The 20,281-nt window shown below is 38.1% G+C and overlaps 1 protein-coding gene and 1 long non-coding RNA gene across 4 annotated transcripts in view; one reads left to right on the top strand and one right to left on the bottom strand.

Moving 5' to 3' along the window:
- LOC133536437 (uncharacterized) overlaps positions 1-20,281 on the bottom strand; it is a 141,219-nt gene that overhangs the window by 28,525 nt on the left and 92,413 nt on the right. For both annotated transcript variants that reach the window (XR_009802461.1, XR_009802462.1), the window contains exons 3-6: positions 4,767-4,830; positions 4,608-4,681; positions 4,292-4,448; positions 542-636 (exon numbers count right to left, since the gene is read on the bottom strand). This is a non-coding gene — a long non-coding RNA (uncharacterized LOC133536437). The remainder of the gene's footprint in view (positions 1-541; positions 637-4,291; positions 4,449-4,607; positions 4,682-4,766; positions 4,831-20,281) is intronic.
- The window catches only part of LOC133536435 (chondroitin sulfate proteoglycan 4-like), a 58,365-nt gene that overhangs the window by 21,148 nt on the left and 16,936 nt on the right, over positions 1-20,281 (top strand). For both annotated transcript variants that reach the window (XM_061876956.1, XM_061876955.1), the window contains 11 exons: positions 1,418-1,510; positions 4,212-4,703; positions 4,773-4,907; positions 12,032-12,217; positions 12,293-12,475; positions 12,546-12,722; positions 14,072-14,270; positions 14,349-14,480; positions 17,172-17,347; positions 17,420-17,615; positions 19,006-19,177. In XM_061876956.1, the coding sequence (XP_061732940.1) occupies positions 1,418-1,510; positions 4,212-4,703; positions 4,773-4,907; positions 12,032-12,217; positions 12,293-12,475; positions 12,546-12,722; positions 14,072-14,270; positions 14,349-14,480; positions 17,172-17,347; positions 17,420-17,615; positions 19,006-19,177 (2,141 nt within the window). The remainder of the gene's footprint in view (positions 1-1,417; positions 1,511-4,211; positions 4,704-4,772; positions 4,908-12,031; positions 12,218-12,292; positions 12,476-12,545; positions 12,723-14,071; positions 14,271-14,348; positions 14,481-17,171; positions 17,348-17,419; positions 17,616-19,005; positions 19,178-20,281) is intronic.

Here is a 20,281-nt window from a genome sequence, read left to right as displayed (position 1 = left end):
CCATGGCAGTATTGTCCTGTTTGAGAGGGTCACAACATTGGGTCAGGTCTGTCTGTATGGAGCTGGAGGGGGCGTGGCCTCCAGCTCCGCTTGAATTTCGGGAGATTTTCGGGAGAAAATTTGTCCCTGGAGGTTTTTGGGAGAGGCGCTGAATTTCGTGAGTCTCACGGAAAATCTGGGTGGGTTGGCAAGTATGGAACACGCAGTCCGATGGTTTATATATCAATGATGAAATCTTAACATTGCAACACATGCCAATACGGCCGGGTCAGTTTACTATTTGCAATTTTAAATTTTGCGCGAAGTATCCTGCGTGCGCGTGAGGTCACGGATTGCAGCACCGATCACAGCTATAAGTGGTCTGCTTTAATCGCATAATTACACAGTATTCTGGACATCTGTGTTGCTTAATCTTTTGCAATTTGTTCAATTAATAATGGAGACGTCAAAGAAGAAAGATGTAGGTGGGAAGCGGTGAATTGCGGCCGCTTTTAGCAACACAAACACATCCGGTGTTTCCTTGTTTACTTTCGGCTCTTACCGTAGACATGAGCGGAGAGTTTGCGTCGTTCCTCCTGCAGCTGTGGACTCTCTTGTCTCCTCCCACCGGCCGTCACCGACCGTCGGATGCTTACTCTGTGGAGGAAAAAAAATAAAAATCTCAGCCCGGCTGCCTTGCCTTGTTGAGAAACGTGGCTTCCCTCGGAGACACTGGCGGTCCCCGCACCCGTGGCCACACCCCTCCGACTTTCAGGTACGACTATATAATCTCACTAAAACACTAGTAACACAACAAGCAGATAAGGGATTTTCCAGAATTATCCTAGTAAATGTGTTTAATAACATCTGAATCGCTCCCATTGCCCTGTCTTTTTTTTTTTCTAGTCCTTCACTCTCATTATCCTCATCCACAAATCTTTCATCCTCGCTCAAATTAATGGGGAAATCGTCCCTTTCTCGGTCCGAATCGCTCTCGCTGCTGGTGGCCATGATTGTAAACAATGTAAGGATGTGAGGAGCTCCACAACCCGTGACGTCACGCGCACATCGTCTGCTACTTCCGGTACAGGCAAGGCTTTTTTACCAGCGACCAAAAGTTGCGATCTTTATCGTCGATGTTCTCTACTAAATCCTTTCAGTAAAAATATGACAATAGCGCGAAATGATCAAGTTTGACACATAGAATGGACCTGCTATCCCCGTTTAAATAAGAAAATCTCATTTCAGTAGGCCTTTAAGGTATATTTATGCTGGAAAATAACTTTTTACTCATTCAAGGGAGATTTTTGGGGTTCTTCATAGAGATAAAAAGCTTAATGGCACCGGGTCAATGAAAATACACTTTTACACAACTCATGACTTGATTATCACTGTAAATTCTTCAACTGTCTTCATTCTTCTTTTGTTTTTCCCTCAGAAAAAGGTGCTGTTTGTACACAGTGGAGTCAGTTTTGGTCGCTTCGTGCTTTTTGTATCAGATGGCAAACATTATGTTTCTACGTTGATGGAGGTAATTGCTTATTAGTATTTTTAATCCTTTAGACTTTAAATCAGGTTTGCCCAAGCTTTTTAAACTCAATATAAAGAAAGTGGTTTCTCTCAGAACTTACTAAAATAAATACTGCAATATCAACATTTCAGAACCAATGTGGAACCCATTACCAGTGAGAAAATTGTGTTAGATGTAAATATAAACTGAATACAATGACTTGCAAATAATTTTCAACCCATATTCAGTTGAATATGCTAAAAAAACAACATATTTGATGTTCAAACTAATAAACTTTTTTTTTAAAATAATCATTAACTTTAGAATTTGATGCCAGCAACACATGACAAAGAAGTTGGGAAAGGTGGCAATAAATACTGATAAAGTTGAGGAATGCTCATCAAACACTTATATGGAACATCCCACAGGTATGCAGGCTAATTGGGAACAGGTGGGTGCCATGATTGGGTATAAAAGCAGCTTCCATGAAACGCTAAGTAATTCACAAACAAGGATGGGGTGAGGGTCACCACTTTGGAAGCAAATTTTCGAACAGTTTTAGAACAACATTTCTCAACGAGCTATCGCAAGGAATTTAGGGATTTTACCATCTACGGTCCGTAAAATCATCAAAAAGTTCAGAGAATCTGGAGAAATCCCTGCACGTAAGCGATGATATTACGGACTTTTGATCCCTCAGGCGGTACTGCATCATAAACCGACATCTGTGTGTAAAGGATATCACCACACGGGCTCAGGAACACTTCATAGAACCACTGTCCGTAAGTACAGTTGGTCGCTACATCTGTAAGTGCAAGTTAAAACTCTACTCTACCCATTTATCAACAATATCCTGAAACGCTGCCGGCTTGTCTGGGCCCGAGATCATCTAAGATGGACTGATGCAAAGTGGAAAGGTGTTCTGTGGTCTGACGAGTCCACATTTCAAATTATATTTGGAAACAGATGACGTGGTGTCCTCCAAAACAAAGAGGAAAATAACCATTTGGATTGTTATAGGCGCGAAGTTCAAAAGCCAGCATCTGTGATGGTATGGGGGTGAATTAGTGCCCAAGGCATGGGTAACTTACACATCTGTGAAGGCATCATTAATGCTGAAAGGTCCATACAGGTTTTGGAGCAACATATGTTATCATCCATGCAACGTTATCATGGACACCCCTGCTTATTTAAGCAAGACAAGTGTTACAACAGCGTGGCTTCGTAAGAAAAGAGTGCGGGTACTTTCCTGGCCCGCCTGCAGTCCAGACCTGTTTCCCATCGAAAAAGTTTGGCACATTATGAAGCATAAAAAACGACAGCGGAGACCCCGGACTGTTGAACGACTGAAGCTCTACATGAAACAAGAATGGGAAATAATTCCACTTTCAAAGCTTCTACAATTAGTTTCCTCAGTTCCCAAACGTTTATTGAGTTTTGTTAAAAGAAAAGGTGATATAACACACAGGTGAACATGTCCTTTCCCAACTACTTTGGCACGTGTTGCAGCCATGAAATCTTATCTGCAAAAAAAAAAAGTTTATGAGTTTGAACATCAAATATCTTGTCTTTGTAGTGCATTCAACTGAATATGGGTTGAAAAGGGTTTGCAAATCATTGTATTCCGTTTATATTTACATCCAACACAATTTCCCAACTCATATGGAAACGGGATTTGTAGTTTTGTAAAGCTTTCCCAATGCTTTTTTCTCAATGCCTTTTGTCTATTTTTGGTTTTAGCAGTAGATACCTTTTTACCTTCACGTTGCCTTCCGCATATTGTGATCACGACAAACCATGTTCCCGACATCTACAAAGCGATTAGCTACCTGCTGCCACAGACTGATAAGGAAGAGTATTACACAGTTATTCTGCCGAGTTCTAGACAGCACATACACTCAACAACGGCACATTTGCGGATTATAATTACTGTGTCGCGATCCGCTGCTCGGATCTTCACAGATTGCTGTTTTATTTCCATTTTTGTATCACTCTCCGTCGTTTGACTCCTTAGTTCCTGTTTAGTCTATCCCCAAGGTAACATATTATTTTAAGCTGCCCGTTGCTTTCGACGCACACCTGTTTCTATTCTGATTACTGCCTTATATAAGCCTGCCCCTTTTCGTTGTTCTATCTCGGATCCTAATTTGCCTACGTGCAACAGTGACGACTACTTTATATGTGCATTCTTGCTAGCTTTCATGCTACGCCTTTGTTTACTCCTAGCTCTCATGCTAAGTGTTTTGTTTTCCCTTTTCGTGCCTTCGTGCTTAATGTCTGAGTTTCCGTTTGTTTTTCTAGTATCCATGCTAGCGCCCTTTGTTTGCCTTTCTGTTAGCACCAGTGTTTTGTTTCTAGCCTGTTTTATTACATTAATAAATACTTTATTTCTTACCTTTTGCTGTGTATTTGGCGACGCATCCACGGAGGAACACACTGGTTTCCAAAAAATATTTTTAACCCAATTAGGTGAAACTACATAATCTCCCATGGCACACCGGACTGTATCTCACGGCACACCAGTGGTTGAAAAACGCTGAGTTAAGCGACTATTGGCTATCACATCCAGATAAAAAAATAATTTAACATGGAGTGAATACCAAGTGTTTCTGTGCTGTTTTTTTTGCATGAGAGAGGGAGAATCCAACAAACAAACAAATATATGGAATAATGGTTTGACTTGCTTGTGACTTGGCAGAATTACAATGTCTCCCTGTTGCAGGTTAAGGCACAGGATCCTTACATTGAAGTGAAAAACAACACAGGCCTCATGGTCCAGCAAGGTGGAATAACGACTCTAACCTCATGTAACCTCAGCATCTTCAGCAACCTCGACATCAGGGATTCACAGCAACTAACGTACGAGGTCTTCCTTCCGCCCAAACACGGTGTGCTTCTCAAGAATGATGGTGAATCCGCAGCAGAGGCAGATGCGGTTTCCTTATTCACCCAAGAAGATCTGGAAGCAGAGCGCCTGTTTTATCACCATGACGGCAGCCACGGGTTTTCCGATGGCTTTAATATCACAGCGAGAGCAAGGGAGAAAACCCGAGAAGGGCGATCACATGATTGGAGGAGGGAAGTGTATCTAGACATTGGCTTGCAGATAAAAATCTACCTTAAGAGTCATCAGAGTCCACCAACAGTCATTAATAATCGCCCAGTGGTCGTTGCAGAGGGGCACAATGTCTCCTTAAATAAAAACCAGTTAGAGGTAAGCTGGTCTTGCTGAGACTTTTCAATAAGCTTCATATTGTCACCTCTCTATTTCCATTACCTCCAGGTGGTCCATGTTGACAGCCAGCCTTCAGAGATAGTGTTCACCGTCCAAAGCCCACCATCTTTGGGATTAATTGAGATGTTAACCTCTGAGAAAAAGCGGCGAACAAATAATGAAGGACGCCAACATCGTTTCCAGGTGCTTAAAACCTGAATCACATCCCTATAGGAGCACCACTCAATTGCTTCTGGCTAAAAAAATGTCTTATTTAAAGACAGACACTGATTGCAGCATAAAAAAGGTTGCATACGACAGAAGAATATTGCTTAAATGTGAGTGACTGATAATATAGATAATGTAGAGCAAGGCTCACCAACCTTTTTGGAACCAAGAGCTACTTCTTGGGTAGTGATTAATGCGAAGGGCTACCAGTTTGATACACACTTAAAAAAATGCCAGAAATAGTCAATTTGCTCAATTTACTTTTAGTAAATAAATCTATATAAATATATAAATATTAGGGGTGTGGGAAAAAATCGATTGGAATCGAATCGTTTATGTTGTGCGATTCAGAATCGATTCAAATTTTTAAAAAATATGTATATTTTTTAATTGATTTGTTATTTATTTTTTTAATCAATCCAACAAACCACTAAACAGCAATACCATAACAATGCAATCCAATTCCAAAACCAAACCTGACCCAGCAACACTCGGAACTGCAATAAACAGAGCAATTGAGGAAACACAAACACGTCACAGAACAAACCAAAAGTAGTGAAACAAAAATGAATATTATCAACAACAGTATCAATATTGGTTATAATTTCAGCATAGCAGTGATTAAAAATCCCTCATTGACATTACCATTAGTCACTTATAAAAAAAAAAAAAAAAGTGTCACAGTGGCTTACACTTGCACCGCATCTCATAAGCTTGACAACACACTGTGTCCAATATTTTCACAAAGATAAAATAAGTCATATTTTTGGTTCGTTTAATAGTTAAAACAGAATTGACATTATTGCAATCAATTGATAAAACATTGTCCTTTACAATTATAAAAGCTTTTTACAAAAATCTACTACTCTGCTAGCATGTCAGCAGACTGGGGTAGATCTTGCAGAAATCCTATGTATTGAATGAATACAGAATCCTTTTGAATCGGAAAAATATCGTTTTTGAATAGAGAATCGAATCGAAAAAAATCGATATATTATCGAATCGTGACCCCAAGAATCGATATTGAATCGAATCGTGGGACACCCAATGATTCACAGCTCTAATACATATATATATATATATATATATATATACATATATATACATATATATATACATATATATATATATATATATATATATATATATATATATATATATATATATATATATATATATATATATATATATATATATATATATATTATATATATATATATATATATATATATATATATATATACACACATACATTAAAAAATGGGTATTTCTGTCCGTCATTCCGTCGTACATTTTTTTTCTTTGTACGGAAAGTTTTTTCTAGAGTATAAATGATGAAAAAAATTAATTAATTGAACGGTTTAAAAGAAGAGAAAACAGGGAAAAAAAATTTAAATTACATTTTGAAACATAGTTTATCTTCAATTTCAACTCTTTAAAATTCAAAATTCAACTACAAAAAAGGAGAGAAAAACTAGCTAATTCGAATCTTTTGGAAAAAATTAAAAAAATAATTTATGGAACATCATTAGTAATTTTTCCTGATTAAGATTAATTTCAGAATTTTGATGACATGTTTTAAATAGGTTAAAATCCAATCTGCACTTTGTTAGAATATATAACAAATTGGACCAAGCTATATTTCTAACAAAGACAAATCATTATTTCTTGTAGATTTTCCAGAACAAAAATTTTAAAATAAATTCAAAAGACTTTGAAATAAGATTTGAATTTGATTCTAAAGATGTTCTATATTTGCCAGAATAATTTTAGGGAATTTTAAATATTAATAACTTTGAAAAAATATTTCACAAATATTCTTCGTCGAAAAAACAGAACCTGAAATGAAGAATTAAATTGAAATGTATTTATTATTCTTTACAATAAAAAATAAATACATTTACTTGAACATTGATTTATATTGTCAGGAAAGAAGAGGAAGGAATTTAAAAGGTAAAAAGGTATATGTGTTTAGAAATCCTAAAATCATTTTTAAGGTTGTATTTTTTCTCTAAAATGTTCTTTCTGAAAGTTATAAGAAGCAAGGTAAAAAAATAAATGAATTTATTTAAACAAGTGAAGACTTGTTTAAATCCAAAATATTTTCTTGGATTTTCAAATTCTAATTGAGTTTTGTCTTTCTTAGTATTAAACATTTTGAGCAGAGCGAGACCAGCTTGCTAGTAAATAAATACAATTTAAAAAATAGAGGCAGCTCACTGGTAAGTGCTGCTATTTGAGCTATTTTTAGAACAGGCCAGCGGGTTACTCATCTGGTCCTTACGGGCTACCTGGTGCCCGTGGGCACCGCGTTGGTGACCCCTGATGTAGTGCATCACTTGGCAGACTTTAATGCAGTCAGCAAAGTTTCACTCCCCACTCCCAGATAGTGTCAATGCGGTGTAAATGGTTGTCCTTCTATAACTTTACCCTGTGATTCACTGGCGAGCAGTCAGGGGTATAGTCAGCCTTTTTCCTTAAATTGGGATGGTGTGGCTCGGTTGGTAGAGAGGCCATGCCAGCAACTGCAAGGTTCCAGGTTCAATCCTCCAACATCTGTTGTGTCTATGGGCAAGATACTTTACCCACCTGCTCCCAGTGCCACCCAAACTGGTTTAAATGTAGCTTAAAGATGTAGATAATTGGTTTCACAATGTAAATTGCTTTGAGTCTCTAGAGAAAAGCGCTATATACATATATTCACAATTTACTTCACTTTAAAGGGGAACATTATCACAATTTATGAAGGGTTAAAACCACTAAAAACCTGTTCCCAGTGGCTTATTTTATTAGCTCGGATTCAGACTCGGATTTCAGCGCCGTAAGCGATTCAACAGATTACGCATGTATTGAAACGGATGGTTGGAGTGTGGATGCAGGTACCGAAAACGAAATTAAAGAAGAAACAGAAGCTTTTGAGCCATATCACGACAGACAGCGGCACGGGAGGAACCGCGGACGAATTTGGCGATTGCCTTCTAACAATCAATCAATCAACCAATGTTTACTTATATAGCCCTAAATCAATACTGTCTCAAAGGGCTGCACAAACCACAACACAAACCACTACGACATCCTCGGTAGGCTCACATAAGGGCAAGGAAATCTTACACCCAGTGGGACGTCGGTGACAATGATGACTATGAGAACCTTGGAGAAGACGAAAGCAATGGATGTCGAGCGGGTCTAACATGATACTGTGAAAGTTCAATCCAAAATGGATCCAACACAGCCGCGAGAGTCCAGTCCAAAGCGGATCCAACACAGCCGCGAGAGTCCCGTTCACAGCGGAGCCAGCAGGAAACCATCACAAGCGGAGGCGGATCAGCAGCGCAGAGATGTCCCCAGCCGATACACAGGCAAGAGGTCCATCCTGGGTCCTGACTCTGGACAGCCAGTACGTCATCCATGGCCACCGGATCGGACCGGACCCCCTCCACAAGGGAGAGTGGGACATAGAAGAAAAAGAAAAGAAACGGCAGATCAACTGGTCTAAAAAGGGAGTCTATTTAAAGGTTAGAGTATACAAATGAGTTTTAAGGTGAGACTTAAATACTTCTACTGAGGTAGCATCTCGAACTGTTACCGGGAGGGCATTCCAGAGTACTGGAACCCGAAATGAAAACGCTCTATAGCCCGCAGACTTTTTCTGGGCTTTGGGAATCACTAATAAGCCGGAGTCCTTTGAATGCAGATTTCTTGCCGGGACATATGGTACAATACAATCGGCAAGATAGGATGGAGCTAGACCGTGTAGTATTTTATACTTAAGTATCCATCCATCCATCCATTTTCTACCGCTTATTCCCTTTCGGGGTCGTGGGGGGCGCTGGCGCCTATCTCAGCTACAATCGGGCGGAAGGCGGGGTACACCCTGGACAAGTCGCCACCTCATTGCAGGGCCAACACAGATAGACAGACAACATTCACACTCACATTCACACACTAGGGCCAATTTAGTGTTGCCAATCAACCTATCCCCAGGTGCATGTCTTTGGAAGTGGGAGGAAGCCGGAGTACCCGGAGGGAACCCACGCATTCACGGGGAAAACATGCAAACTAAGTAGTAAAACTTTAAAGTCACATCTTAATGCACAGGAAGCCAGTGCAGGTGAGCCAGTAAACGCGTAATGTGATCAAACGTTCTTGTTCTTGTCAAAAGTCTAGCAGCCGCATTTTGTACCAACTGTAATCTTTTAATGTTAGACATGGGGAGACCCGAAAATAATACGTTACAGTAATCGAGGCGAGAAGTTTATGATCTCAACGTCTTTAGTGGACAGAATGGAGCGAATTTTAGCGATATTACGGAGATGAAAGAAGGCCATTTTAGTAACGCTTTTAATGTGTGGCTCAAAGGAGAGAATTGGATCAAAGATAATACCCAGATTCTTTACAGAGTCGCCTTGTTTAATTGTTTGTTTGTCAAATGTTAACGTTGTATTATTAAATAGAGCTCGGTGTCTAGCAGGACCGATAATCAGCATTTCCGTTTTTTTGGCGTTGAGTTGCAAAAAGTTAGCGGACATCCATTGTTTAATTTCATTAAGACACGGCTCCAATGATTGGTATGCGTTTGTTTGGCATTAAATGTGGGTGGAGGGAAAGGTTGGATGCAAATATAGCTACAAATGAGGCATAATGATGCAATATGTACATACAGCTAGCCTAAATAGTATGTTCGCATCGATTAGCTTGCAGTCATGCCGTGACCAAATATGTCTTACTAGCACACTCCACATAAGTCAATAACATCAACAAAACTCACCTTGGTGATTTTGTTGACTTTATCGTTGGAAATGCATCTGCTTTGAGTGTCACAGGATATCCACACATTCTTGCCATCTCTGTCGTAGCATAGCTGTCGTCGGTACAGTGTGCGGAACAAACGAGGGACTTTCGCATCTTTTGACCACTGGTGCAACTTGAAACCGTCTCTGTTCGTGTTGTTACACCCTCCGACAACACACCGACGAGGCATGATGTCTCCAATTTACGAGAAAACAGTCGAAAAAACGGAAAATAATAGAGCTGATTTGACTCGGTGTGTGTAATGTGTTTGAGAAAATGGCGTGTGGCTTCACGATGTGACGTCACGGGTGAAAGGTCATTGCTCTGACAGCGAACAATTGAAAGGCGTTTAAATCGCCAAATTCACCCTTTTTGAGTTCGAAAATCGGTTAAAAAAACATATGGTCTTTTTTCTGCAACATCAAGGTATATATTGACGCTTACATAGGTCTGGTGATAATGTTCCCCTTTAAAGATGTAGATAATGGGTTTCACAATGTAAATTGCTTTGAGTCTCTAGAGCAGGGGTCACCAACGTAGTGCCCGTAAGGACCAGATGAGTAGCCCGCTGGCCATCCATCCATCCATCCATTTTCTACCGCTTATTCCCTTTGGGGTCTCGGAAGGCCCACTGGCCTGTTCTAAAAATAGCTCAAATAGCAGCACTTACCAGTGAGCTGCCTCTATTTTTTGGATTGTATTATTTACTAGCAAGCTGGTCTCGCTTTGCTCGACATTTTTAATTCTAAGAGAGACAAAACTCAAATAGAATTTGAAAATCCAAGAAAATATTTTAAAGACTTGGTCTTCACTTGTTTAAAAAAATAATGTATTGTTTTGCTTTGCTTCTTATAACTTTCAGAAAGACAATTATAGAGAAAAAATACAACCTTAAAAATAATTTTAGGATTTTTAAACACATCTACCTTTTTACCTTTTAAATTCCTTCCTCTTCTTTCCCGACAATTTAAAATTTAAAGCCCACCAGGCTGCACCAAACTTTTGGTGCCTTGTTGACACAGAAAAGTACAGTGTTGTATGCACAGCAGCTATGAAGGTTGCAAGCCTGTTTGGTTCAACTTATCTTTGTGAATCAGCCTTTTCTGACATGAACTTCATCAAGAACAAACACAGAACACGCCTCGCTGATGCACACCTGCAGTGTTAAGTTACACACCAGAGTACAACACACTAGTTAACAGCATGCAATGCCAGGCTTCCCACTAACTGAAAAAGAAACAGATAACAGATATGGTGTCCAGTTCAAAGTGTGACATGATTTATTTAAACATTTGAGAGTTGACTTTTGTATTTTACATGACTTATTATTTGTACAAACATGGTGCAAAGAAATTCATGATTTGTTAAAAAATGTTCGTGGCTAGCTAGTTAAAATGGGATATTGTGATTTCACAAGACTGTCTTGGAAGTGATCATTTGAAAATGTTCAATTTGATTTGAAAAATGTGCACTTAGAGAAAATATAAAAGTGCTGCATATTGATATTTATCTGTTTCTATATATATTTATTGTGAGAAATCATTAAGATGATCAGTGTTTCCACAAAGATAAATATAATTAATTATTAATAATAACATAGCGTTAAAGGTAAATTGAGCAAATTGACGATAAACTATGTTTCAAAATTTTTTATTTTTTTTCCCGTTTTCTCCTCTTTTGAACCATTCATTTAAGTGTTTTTTCCATCATTTATTCTCTACAAAAAAAACTTCTGTAAATAGACGGAATGACAGACAGAAATACCCATTTATATATATATATATATATATATATATATATATACAGAGAGAGAGAGAGAGAGAGAGAGAGAGAGAGATTTATTAAAGGTAAATCGAGCAAATTGTCTATTTCTGGCAATTTTTTTAAGTGTGTATCAAACTGCTAGCCCTTCGCATTAATCAGTACCCAAGAAGTTGCTCTTGGGTACTGATTAATGCGAAGGGCTAGCAGTTTGATACACACTTAAAAAAAAAAGGTTGGTGACCCCTGCTCTAGAGAATAGCGCTATATACATATAATTCACAATTTACTTCAGTTTAATTGTCATATGATCCTATTTGTGAAAAGGATAAGAAGTCTAGCAAACAATGAATGGATAGAATGAATTGATTAACGTGGACCCCGACTTAGACAAGTTGAAAAACTTCTTCGGGTGTTACAATTTAGTGGTGAATTGTACGGAATATGCACTGAACTGTGCAATTTACTAATAAAAGTATCAATCAATCAAAAAAAAAAAAATAGCATCAGCATCTTCCATTGGATAATAAATAATTCCAAATTCACAGAAATTTAGATGGGAGCCGACAACTTCCTTCACTCAGGAGGACATCAACAACGGTTTGGTCATCTACCACCAGCAGACTTCAGGAAGCGCCAATGATTCTGCTCTGTTGGAGGCTACCAATGGGGTCACCAAGGTTGGACCCATTTACATGGCGATTGATATTATTCCCACGCTACTGCCTCTACAGGTAATGCTTGAACCAAATAAGCCAAATTGTGGTGAGGCACCTGAAAATTGTTCAAGTTGGGTTTTATTCCCGTAGGTCTCTGACTTGACATTGGATGAGGGGTCGTCTCTGCCGCTTACACTTGACGTAATCACAGTTAATAGTCATCACTTCTCAGGGATGAATTTCCTGTATAATATTGTTGTTCCACCCCGACACGGTCACCTGGAGCACAGTCGGATCCCAGGGATGCCCATCACTGCTTTCACACACACGGAGGTACTCACAATCTAGAATTCTATATTGTTTCATCTTGACCAAGTCCAACATAGCACATTTCACTCTACAGTTGGAGCGTGAATACATTTCCTATATCCATGATGGCAGTGACACTGTGAGAGACAACTTTACCATCATTGTCAATCAGACAGAGTACCAGAAGCACAGTCTACCCTGTACCGTGCAGATCAAGGTCACACCTGTCAATGATGAGACTCCTGTCGTTATAACCAACAATGGTCTAAAGGTAGGAAGTATAACACCCACAAGGGATATTTTCTGCCAAATCTCAAATAACCCATATTGCAAAGAAGGTGAACAATGTGTAAAATTGCTTATGGTAATAAATTGTGGTGGGCCACACCTGACCTACACGTCTTGCATTTGGCACCTATGCAATACAAGTATACCTTTAAACTTAACATGGTTTGACAGTCCAATGACTTGGATTTTAATCTAAAATTTCAAGTGAAGTACGTTCAGATATTTTTCAAAAACTGTGGCAATGCAAGACAAAAAGAAAAATGGTAATGGTAATATACAAAAAAAAAATGGAAGTCAAGTTGTAATGATCAAAGGTAAGGATCTAAACATGGTTTATTATTCCAAAATAGAACAGCCTTCTGAAACTGATCAAGTTGCAAGGGTTTACCGTACTCCTCAGATCTAAACTAATTTTTTTGTCTGCACAAATGAAAAAATATATATTTCATTGGTCTTCTCAGGTTTGGGTGGATTCGGTGACAGAAAAGGTGAAAAATATGTAAAAATGCTTATGGTAATAAAATGATGTAGTGGGCCATACCTGACCTACAAATCTTGCATTTGGCACCTATGCAATACAAGTATACCTTTAAACTTAACATGGTTTGACAGTCAAATGACTTGGATTTTAATCTAAAATTTCAAGTGAAGTACGTTCAAATATTTTTCAAAAACTGTGGCAATGCAAGACAAAAAGAAAAATGGTAATGGTAATATACAAAAAAATGGAAGTCAAGTTGTAATGATCAAAGGTAAGGATCTAAACATGGTTTATTATTCCAAAATAGAACAACCTTCAGCAACAGATCAAGTTGCAAGTGTTCACCGTACTCCTCAGATCTAATTTGTTTGTATGCACAAATGAAAAAATATATATTTCATTGTGCCTCTCAGGTTTGGGTGGATTCGGTGACAGAAAAGGTGAAAAATATGTAAAAATGCTTATGGTAGTAAAATTATGTAGTGGGCCACACCTGACCTACAAGTCTTGCATTTGGCACCTATGCAATGCAAGTATAACCTTAAACTTAACATGGTTTGACAGTCAAATGACTTGGATTTTAATCTAAAATTTCAAGTGAAGTACGTTCGAATATTTTTTAAAAACTGTGGCAATGCAAGTCAAAAGGAAAAATGGTAATAGTAATATACAAATAAATGGAAGTAAAGTTGTAATGATCACAGGTAAGGCTCTTAACATGGTTTATTATTCCAAAATAGAACAGCCTTCAGCAAAAGATCAAGTTGCAAAGGTTCACCGTACTCCTCAGATCCGAACTAATTTGTTTGTATGCACAAATGAAAAAATATATATTTCATTGTTCCTCTCAGGTTTGGGTGGATTCGGTGACAGAAATCTCAGTGGACGATCTGAGCGCTGAGGACTGTGACACGCCACCTGACAAGCTTGAGTTTATCGTCACACCACCCAGTAATGGCTACCTGGCTCTGAAGAGCGCCCCCTCCAAACACATCTTAAACTTCACGCAGATTCACATTGAAAGTGGACAACTACTCTTCGCGCACAATGGTGAGATGCAAAGAACATTCGTGAGTGAATGAAATAATTCTTATTTTCATTACGTTGGCGCTCGCTCTCTCCGTTTAGGTGCTTTGTCTGGTGGCTTCCACTTTCAGGTGAACGACGGCGTGAACTATGCCAATCGCCAAATCTTCAGCACTACAGCTCATTCTTTTGTACTTACGCTACAGAAAAACCATCCAGTGGAGGTATACCCAGGTATAAAGGCTTGCGTTTTTTTATTAGAATAACCTCACTGATCACTGCGGCCCGGTACCGATTGGTACCGGGCCGCAGAATAATTTTTTATACATTTTTATTTAAAAAAAAAAAAAAAAAGTTTTTTTTTTTTAGTTTTTTTAATTAAATCAACATAGAAAACACAATATACACTTACAATTACGGCACCAACCACAAAAAAACTCCCTTTTTCATGACAAAAACGTCCCTTTTTCATGATAAAGAAAAAAAAAAAAGCATTCACCGCTAATACTCATACTTGCCAAGCCTCCTAAGTTTCCCGGTAGACTCCCGAAGTTCAGTCCCCCTCCCAAAAATCTCCCGGGGCAACCATTCTCCCGAATTTCTACCGATTTCCACCTGGACAACTATACTATGGGCGTGCATTTAAGGCACTGCCTTTAGCGTTCTCCATAACCTGTCGTCACGTCCGCTTTTCCTCCATACTAACAGCGTGTCACATCATATTTGTAGCTTTTACACACACACGCACAAGTGAATGCAAGGCATAGTTGGTCAACAGCCATACAGGTCACACTGAGGGTGGCCGTATAAACAACTTTAGCACTGTTACAAATATGCGCCACACTGTGGACCCACACCAAACAAGAATGACAAACACATTTCGGGTGAACATCCGCACCGTAACACAACAGAACAAATACCCAGAACCCCTTGCAGCACTAACTCTTCCGGGAAACTTCCAGCAAACTGACCAAAAATCAACGTTTTATTCATGCATTTTCCTCTTGCTACTTCAAGGCTTGAATGTTGGGTTCATTCAATATTGTTATTTTATTTTCAAATGTATTATTGGGTCCCTATTAAAAGGTTAATTTGTTCAACCTTGGCCCGCGGCTTTGTTCCGTTTAAAATTTTGGCCCACTCTGTATTTGAGTTTGACACCCCTGACTTACACTGTAAAAAAAAAATTCTGTAAAAAAAACGGTCATTTATTGGCAGCTACGGCTGCCTAACGAAAACCATAAAATTAAAGTAAAACATTGTAAACCAAATAATGATCAAAAACATTATATTTACAGAAATTGTCATGAAACGTTTTGCGGAGAAATATCGTAATTTTACAGATGTTTACTAAATTATTAAGATTAACCACTTTTAATAAAGTGACGATGCAAACAGTTCTGCAGAAAAATACCTTAATTCTACAGAGTTTTTCCAAATTATTACGATCAACCACCTTTAATGAAGTGACAATGATGGCAGTTCCACAGAAAAATACCATTATTTTACAGATTTTTTCTGAATTGTTAGGATCAGGGGTCTCTCATTTACTTTACCGGGGGGCCACTGGATGCAGGAACTTGGTGCAAAGTGGGTTCACCTTCAATGAATGGCTATCCCAACCTAGCAACATACTTACCGATCCTACCGTTTTACCGCTAGACATTCAGTGACCCTCACGTAGGATTGACCCAATATCTGCCCGGGCGAATATATCACGGTCGTGCCGTGACAGGGCTTTGTCGCACTCTGCGTTCACTCATTAACCGAATAACCAGCGTGCCAACTTGGGCGTGTGATTTGAACGGCTCTGTCGTTCACATAATAGTGACTGCAAAACATACTTGGTCAACAGCCATACAGGTCACACTGAGGGTGGCCGTACACACAACTTTAACACTGTTACAAATATGCGCCACACTGTGAACCCACATCAAACAAGAATGATAAACACATTTCAGGAGAACATCTTTACTGTAACACAACATAAACACAACAGAACAAATACCCACAATCACATGCAGCGCTGACTCTTCCGGGCTACACCCCCGCTACCACCCAACCCCCCCACACACACACACACACACATCACCGCCCCCCTCCGTGCGTCGGTTGAGGTGGGCGGGGTTTGGTGGTGGGGTTATATATTGTAGCACATGGAATTCTGGGTATTGTTTCTATTGTGTTAATGTTGTGTTACGGTGAAGATGTTCTCCTGAAATGTGTTTGTCATTCTTGTTTGATGTGGCTACACAGTGTGGGGCATATTTGTAAGAGTGTTAAAGTTGTTTGTACGGCCACCGTCAGTGTGACCTGTGTGGCTGTTGGCTGTGATCAAATTTGTCTTGCAGTCTTTCATGTATGTCATCTTACAGAGAAAACTTTTAAATTGTTAGTATGAGCATAAACCTTTATATAACAGACTACATATATTTTTCCAACTTGAATGTAAAATTACACATAAATAGTAAACAAATGAGTTTTACCTTAAAATTACATATAAAACTGTTAGATTGTTAGTATGGACTTAGACTTTTATATAACAAGCTACATATTTAATTAAAGTTAATTACTGTAATTTTACATGAATTTGAAAGTAATTTGAGAAAACAGAAAATGATATGTATAATTAATTTGGTATTTTTCTGTAAAAAAAATAGAAATATACATAGTGTGTCATTACTGGCATATTACTTAAAATAACAGGCAGTTTGTTTATTTACAGATAATGTCTTCAATTCTACACTTTTATAAACTATTTAAAAAAAATGAAAAATTACAGTAGAAATGTAGAGTAAATTAACCATAAAAATAAGATTTTTTTTTTTTTTACAGTGTAGTCTTGGCTGTCAGGGATGTCGTTTTGTTTTCCCTTGTCTCTGTCACTTAAGTTCCTCAACTCTGTGTTTTTTGTTGGCTTTAAAGGATCTGTGACACCAATATCTGAGCATGAGCTTCAGGTGATAACCAGCAACCCCACTGACGTTGCAATAAATGACACTTTGGTGTACACAGTGACCGTTCCTCCAAAATTGGGCCGCTTGGTCCGTCGTATGCCAGACAACTCTACGCAGGATATTTCTACGTTCACACAGAGGATGGTAGTCACAACTAATGTGTCTCTTTTTAATCTGTGAATGAATGGTAAATTGAAGTAGTCTTTTCTGCCTCAGGTGAACTCTGGTGTTGTCTTGTACGATCAGAACAAGCCAGAGTCGGTGGTATGGTTGGCTACGGACACGTTTTCTTTCACCGTGTCTTATCCTCCCATCTTCCTCCCGCCGCACACCTTCACCATTTTGATCTCCTACCAGGTTAACAAACATCTTCACTATCTTCAACATGACAGCAGAACCCTTCACAATGCAGGTATGTGCTAACAAAAGTCAGTTCATATCACTCAAGGTAGAATATACAGTACATTATCCCCTTATATGGGGAATTACTAGTTTTTAAGTGAAATGTTTTACAACGACCAAAAACAAACTCACAAAGTCTATGTACAACCAGTTTCCACCAATAACAACAGTACTTTTGTTTGCCGGCATGTTGTGGAGTGTTTGTGATTCCAATGATGGGAAGGACCTCAGGTAGCGTGCAGCTAAGATTATTGACCTCGATACATAAGGAAAAATAACAATTTAAGTGCTTACCCTCACATGAAGATTAGCGTGGAGCATACACTTGCCAACCTTAAGACCTCCGATTGGGTCGGGGGTGGGGCGGAAGCATGATTGGGGGCGTGGTTAAGAAGGGAGGAGTATAATTCACCAACTCGAGTATTTCATATATATATATATATATATATATATATATATATATATATGAAATACTTGACTTTGAGTGAATTCTAGCTATATATATTTATTTTATTATATGTATAAATAAAAGAAATAGTTGAATTTCCGACGGCACCTATCAAATACACAGTAATAAAAACACAGTTTTTCTACTAACTGTACTTCGCTTGCTGGTTACTAAAAAAAAAAAAACAACACTTACCTTTCCCTATTTGAGTAATAACCTTTGTTCTGCAATTTGCGTATTGGCGAGCGATCTACGAATCCGGGAACATATATCATGGATTTGTTGTAGACATCTGCAAATTAGAATGAGATGTTGCTTCCAGCTATCAGCATAGCCATCTTTGTCTCAGCATAAGATACACCATCGGGTCTCCATTTTGCGAGGTTGCCCATAATACTGGGTTGTGAACGATGCTGCGCTGCGGACGCTTTGTGCTTCGCTGACCGTTCATGGCTGAGTATATCGGCCGCCGTGTTCAATGGAGAAGTCTGTTCTACAAAATTTATAGGCAACATACCTCTTCCCCTTCAAACTCTCCTGGATAAACTGAAATTCTTGTTTCCAATCGTTCTGGAACTTGCAAGCGTATTTTTTCATTTTGCTCGTCGACGGTGTAATATATTGGGTTGGAGTCAATAACCAGGCGACGTGATGAAGTTACGTCTCTTTACTGTGGGCTTCAGAACAGACTCCCTAATGCATGTTCCTTGACTGCACTTAAATGTAGAATATATGTAGAATATATTTACATTCTATTCTATTTTTTATGTACAGTAAAGGGCAGTATTGTCCTGTTTAAGAGGGTCACAACATTGCTGAGTCAGGTTCTCATGGAGCTGTCCTCCAATTTCAGACACTTTTAAGACACACCCACTTGACGGGCTAGAATTACAGTACATGAACTATAATACAACCTAAAGGAGCATTGCTTTTTAGAATCTGTATCTTGCAGGCGCTGTGGTGTCGGAAGGTGGCAGGATTGTAATTGACAGATCTAAACTTGATGCCTCCCATCTCCTTGAGAAACTGCCCAAGCCCTTCCAGAAAGACCACCACGTTGTTTACCGTCTGACTTCTCTTCCGCGCCACGGTGCTTTGTCTATCCATGGCCACAACCTCACCAGGTGTTCTACTCGTTTCTCTGTGTTTCAGAACTGGCTTAATTTAGACCAGGGGTCACCAACGCGGTGCCTGCGGGCACCGGGTCCCCCGTAAGGACCAGATGAGTCGCCCGCTGGCCTGTTCTAAAAATAGCTCAAATAGCAGCACTTACCAGTGAGCTGCCTCAATTTTTTAAATGTTATTTATTTACTAGCAAGCTGGTCTCGCTTTGCTCGACATTTTTAATTCTAAGAGAGACAAAACTCAAATAGAATTTGAATATCCAAGAAAATATTTTAAAGACTTGGTCTTCATTTTTTTTAAATAATTCATTAATTTTTTTTACTTTGCTTCTTATAACTTTCAGAAAGACAATTTTGGAGAAAAAATACAACTTTGAAAATGATTTTAGGATTTTTAAACACATATAACTTTTTACCTTTTAAATTCCTTCCTCTTCTTTCCTGACAATTTAAATCAATGTTCAAGTAAATTTATGTTTTTTATTGTAAAGAATAATAAATACATTTTAATTTAATTCTTCATTTTAGGTTTTGTTTTTTTCCACGAAGAATATTTGTGAAATATTTCTTCAAACTTATTATGATTCAAATTAAAAAAAATATTCTGGCAAATCTAGAACATCTTTAGAATCAAATTTAATCTCTTTCTTTGTTTTATGTGAAGATTGCCGAAATAAAATACATTGATTGATTGATTGATTGAATCTTATTTCAAAGTCTTTTGAATTTCTTTTAAAATTTTTGTCCTGGAAAATTTACAAGAAATAATGATTTGTCTTTGCTAGAAATATAGCTTGGTCCAATTTGTTATATATTCTAACAAAATGCAGATTGGATTTTAACCTATTTAAAACATGTCATCAAAATTTTAAAATTAATCTTAATCAGAAAAAATTACCAATGATGTTCCATTAATTATTTTTTTTAATTTTTTCAAAAAGATTCGAATTAGTTATTTTTTCTCTTTTTTTTTCGGTTGAATTTTGAATTTTAAAGAGTCGAAATTGAAGATGAACGATGTTTCAAAATTTATTTTTCTTTTTTTTTCCTGTTTTGTCCTCTTTTAAACAGTTCAAATAAGCGATTTTGTCCAATCCAATCCAA

The sequence above is a fragment of the Nerophis ophidion genome, linkage group LG17 (genome assembly GCF_033978795.1).
Source record: "Nerophis ophidion isolate RoL-2023_Sa linkage group LG17, RoL_Noph_v1.0, whole genome shotgun sequence".
Classification (NCBI taxonomy): Eukaryota; Metazoa; Chordata; class Actinopteri; order Syngnathiformes; family Syngnathidae; genus Nerophis; species Nerophis ophidion.
The sequence above is the reverse complement of the archived record's forward strand: the minus strand, read 5'-3'. Positions and strand labels throughout refer to the sequence as shown.